Source organism: Engraulis encrasicolus, chromosome 13 (assembly GCF_034702125.1).
Source record: "Engraulis encrasicolus isolate BLACKSEA-1 chromosome 13, IST_EnEncr_1.0, whole genome shotgun sequence".
NCBI lineage: Eukaryota > Metazoa > Chordata > Actinopteri > Clupeiformes > Engraulidae > Engraulis > Engraulis encrasicolus.
In genome coordinates this window covers 9,094,344-9,099,343 of record NC_085869.1, presented here as the reverse complement: position 1 = coordinate 9,099,343, position 5,000 = coordinate 9,094,344, and the positions used below count along the sequence as shown (strand labels likewise).

General features: G+C 43.9%; 1 protein-coding gene across 1 annotated transcript in view; it reads right to left on the bottom strand.

The window, feature by feature from the left end:
- The window catches only part of ptprna (protein tyrosine phosphatase receptor type Na), a 75,363-nt gene that overhangs the window by 37,624 nt on the left and 32,739 nt on the right, over positions 1–5,000 (bottom strand). The window contains exons 8-10 of the mRNA XM_063214705.1: positions 4,763–4,955; positions 4,077–4,163; positions 1,544–1,623 (exon numbers count right to left, since the gene is read on the bottom strand). Coding sequence (XP_063070775.1) covers positions 1,544–1,623; positions 4,077–4,163; positions 4,763–4,955 — 360 coding nt within the window. The remainder of the gene's footprint in view (positions 1–1,543; positions 1,624–4,076; positions 4,164–4,762; positions 4,956–5,000) is intronic.

The following is a 5,000-nucleotide window of genomic DNA, read 5'->3' as shown; positions in this document are numbered from 1 at the left end:
TTCAGATGCAAAGCCCCCGAAGTGCCTTTTCAGAAAATAATCTTAATTCATTTTTATTTAATACAAAGCTATCAAATTTTCATATTTTTTTAAATTTATATATGTAATATAACTATTTATAGGTACTATCAAGTACATGAATGTAAACCAAACCAATAACGGGGTTCTCTAAAAATATAGAAGTGCAGGTCTTCAGAAATGGAGTTAAGGGGTTTTGCATCTTAACTCTTCAATTGTTCCGCCACTGGTCCTGAGACAGGATAGACAAGACCATGTGCCTATACAGCTTCAACACAAGGTCTTGCCACCAGCATTGGGTCATAATTTAATATGAATGTAACACACATTTGAGGACACGTCATATATCTGAATAAAATGTACAGTACAGGTGCCTCATGGTAGGGGTTTCTGGGGTGAAACAGGTGTACTGCAGCACAAGTATAAAATGTACAGCTGAAGCGCAGTACCGGTAAGAGAATAGGTTTAATGCTGCCCACCGGTAAGAAAAGAAAACAATTTTCACCCCTGAGTGTAGCTGTTTCAAGCATTGTGGCAATTTGTAAATTGTGCCATTAAAAAGAAGAGATCCTCTATTATCAAAAAGACTAATAAAAGCCTTGACAATTACCATGAGAAATGGACAAGTAGTGGACAGATATACTCTCACACACTGTGTGTGCGTGCGTGTGCGTGTGTGTGTGTTAGGGCGACCAGATGAGGTTTGCTGAAATTCGGGACGCTTTTTTTTAGGGGGGGGTGTCGTCGTTGGAAAAAATAACATTTTGAAAATTAACTAGGCCTCGATGCAATTCAGACCTTTCGATTTATAGAATAGCCTAAAAACAGGCCCTGACAACATGATTGATTGAAAGACAAGAAATAAATGGCTTATTACAGTAGTAGCCTACTTGTTAAACGTCTTTTCCCAACATCTGTGATGCCTGCATTGTTTCCCCCCTCGATGACATGTCAATCCCGCAGCTGCTGTTGACCTCTCATTTTCTCCTTCATTTTTTAACGCTTTCTGTGACGCCTACCTGCATCGATGCTTTGGCATCTGAGCTGCGAGGTTGTTGTACACTTGAACACCGGATGGATTAGCTTGCTGTCACTGAAAGTTAGCTTGTCAGTGCACTCGTGTGCCTGAACTCGGAACATCAAAAAATAAACAATACAATGCGAGGATGCACGCTGACAGAGCGGTCTAAAACCAGAATATAGTTCCCCTCCCCATTCCTTCATCTACTTGCACTGTCGCTTCTGTTTTTTACTCGCATGGTGGGACAAAAGCTTATAATTCGGGACTGTCCCGAATTTTTCGGGACATCTGGTCACCCTAGTGTGTGTGTGTTTGTGTGCGTGCATGTGTGTGTGTGTGTACGTGAGTTCATGCGTGCGTGCGTGCGTGCGTGCGTGCGTGCGTGCGTCTGTATGTGCGTGTGCGCGCGTATGTGTTTGTTTACTTGCATGTGTGTGTGTGTGTGTGTGTGTGTGTGTGTGTGTGTGTGTGTGTGTGTGTGTGTGCGTGTGTGTGTGTTCTCACCTGCTTTGTTGGCTACGTCCTCTGCACTCATGTTCTGGGAGTTCTGCCGGATGCGGAACGTCAGGGCTGGACCCACCACACTGCAAAACACACACGCGCGCACGCGCACACACACACACACACACGCACGGACGCACGCACGCACGCACGCACACACACACACACACACACACACACACACACACACACACACACACGCATGCACGCACGCACACATAGACACACACACAGACAAACAAGAAGACCCACCAAAATACAGCTGAGTGCCTGCCAAACACATACACACACAATGTACTGTATATGTAATGTCTTCATAGCAGAATAGGAGCTAGAATATCAGACTATGACTGAAAGCTTAAAGTGAAACAATATTTAATTATACCAAGACCTACTGTACAGTATGTGTGTCTGAGTATGTATTGCATGTGACTGAGAGAAAACAGTGTTCACTTATTCTTATTTTACAATTCACAATAGTTGGTAAAGGGCTTCGCATTTCTAAACCCCTTGTCACATGTTGACAATATTCCCCCATTATCTATAATGATCTGTGCCGGGACGCCAAGAGTGAAAATATAATTGCTGTCACACAGCGGTGTAGTGGGGATTTTTGAAGTGGGGGTACGCGATTTGTGAGATCATCAATTAATTAGGCAACTTATCATGTCAACCCCCTTTTGGTATTCAAACACAGACAGATTTTTTCTTTTTTAAATCTCACCTCAGGAGAAGTGGGTGGACTGCGTACCCCTGCGTACCGCGCCCACTACACCCCTACTGTCACAGCAAGAACCTGACTGTATTTCACTGGCACGCGGACATGGACTGGCTTATTACTGCAGATTAGCAGTTTGTTGTATTTATTTATTTTGTTCATGCTTTATATACGTACAAAAACACACACACACATATACACAAACGCGCACACACCCACACACACACCTACACCCACACCCATACACACACCCAAACACACACACACACACAAGCATAAACACACACACACACACAGGGGCGGAGTGGCCCACCTTTTCCCACCGGGAGAATTTTCCCCTTGGCGGCCCTCTTTTAAAAAATAAAAAAACCAAAGCGATTGGAATGGTTTCCTAACCAAAAAGACAAAAGCCACGAAATCTGCAGTCGTACTACATGTGGACATTAGTGTTGTCAAAATATCAACCTGAAGTGGAGAATTGTAGCCTACACCTTGATGAAATGCACAGCCAGTGGTGTAGTCTACGTAAAACGCAGGTACGCACCCATTTCAAAATTTCAGGGATTACAGTATACCCACTTAAAATTGATTGATCCATTATTTACAATAGCACAAATATATACAGTAGACTATACACACATCAAAAAATGCTCAAATATACAGTATACCCACTTCAAAAAGTAGACCTCACCACTGGAGCCATCATCACAGTCCAAAGCATTCATAGGCCTACTAGGTTAGGCTACATCACGCTACTGTTCCATGCAAATGTGCACTCCACTGTCATTTTGACAGTTTGAAATTGAAATATCGTTTAAGGAAGACAGGATGAGCATGGGCACAAAGTTTTGAGTGTGGGGATTTTTAGAAGAGTGGGCTTACAAAATATAGTATAGTATCTATAGCTTACAAAAAGTCTGTCTACATTGTGCAATAAACCCACCATGCAGCAAATAAGCCAAACCTAGCTACTTCAAACCACAACCATAAGTCAACAAAATGTATAACCAAACGGTGTAGGCCTACCTTAAAACGCTGTCTTCGTCGCAGCAAATGTCTTTGTTTCTTGCAATCACTCTACTTTAATCCACAGCTTAGGCTACACACCCAGCACTGGTCACATCAGAATCTTGTGTGGTAATTATTTTGTTCCATTTCTTCAGACAGGCTACATCCTAAATGTACCACATATAAATATATGTATGATAATAATATTATTTCGACTATAAGGAGATATACTGACGGTCTAACAAATCAAAACAAAACCCATTGCTTCTGTTAGGCGCAGTTCTCTTCCTTACCACTTGGTGGAGTCTGTTCGTAACCCAAGTCAATAACCACAGAGCAAGTGAATCTGGACTGGAAAGACTGTAAACTGTAACAGTCGTGTGGAAATCGGAAAATAAATCATAATTTATTAATATTTCCATCCTTTGGTAACCAATATACATATCACAGGTTCTTCAAATACTGAAAACGAAACTGTGTTACTAAGATCTTGTAAACTTCCGCGATCTACGGTGTATGAAAATTATCAGTAGAGAAGGGGTGTGGCCAATTTACTGTTTGACACCGTCAGTGAGGTATTGCCGTCTGGTATGCGGTATAAATACTGGCTAGTCAGCTATGTTAAAATAGAAGGAAGTGGAAAGTGGGAAGCCAGTGCTTACAGGTACGATGTCAAAACTTCAGGGCCGGCTAAGAACGCAATTTGGCTGCATTATTACATTTCACGGCCGCGGCCCACCGGGACAAGTCCCCGATCTCCCGACGGCCACTCCGCGCCTGCACACACAAACACACACACACCCTCTGTACCTGATGTTGATGAAGCTGCTAGTGCTGAGGTGGATCCTGCGCGCAAGAGTCTCCAGGAGACGAACTCCATCATACAGGCTCAGAGGACTGAGGAGGAGGAGAATAGTAGTTTATTAGTGTACACACCAGGGCTTGACATTAACTTTTTCACCCCACCGGCCACTTTGGCTAGTGTTTTTCCTGAGTCACTAGCCATTCAGTTTTTCCACGAGCCACAGATTTCATATATATATATTTTGCTTCATCATGATAGTGTACGTCTGACCTCAGAAGATGAGGTACTAAAGCAAGATGAACATATAGCTTTCTACATGAAAGTAGGTCAATCAAATAGAAACAGTTATTGACTGTTTTCTTGAACTTTAATACAAATATTTGACACACAAGGGGCAAACATCAGAATATAGGCTACTATGATATGTCTGTCACACCAAGGAATAAGCTGCCAGCCAAATTGGCTATTGACGCTGAAAGTATTACTAGCCACAACCAAGTTTTACCACGATTTACCAGCACACACACACACACACACACACACACACACACACACACACACACACACATACACACACACACACACACACACACACACACACACACACACACACACACACACACACACACACACACACACACACACACACACACACACACACACACACACACGCGTACACACATCCTCTCACCTCTGGTTGGTGACGATGTAGCCGTACTCCTCTCTGCCATGTGTGTGTGTATGTCCCTCCTCTATTTTGTGCCCTTTCTCATTGAGCTCCAGCTCCACCATGGACACCCCGGCGGCCCCGGCCCCCAGCCTGGACGAGCCCCCAGCGGAGGGGGTGAGAGGCGGGGAGGCCGTGCTGGAGGTCAGCGGGGCAGCTGTGGAGGAGGAGGAGGAGGAGGAGGAGGAGGAGGAGGAGGAGG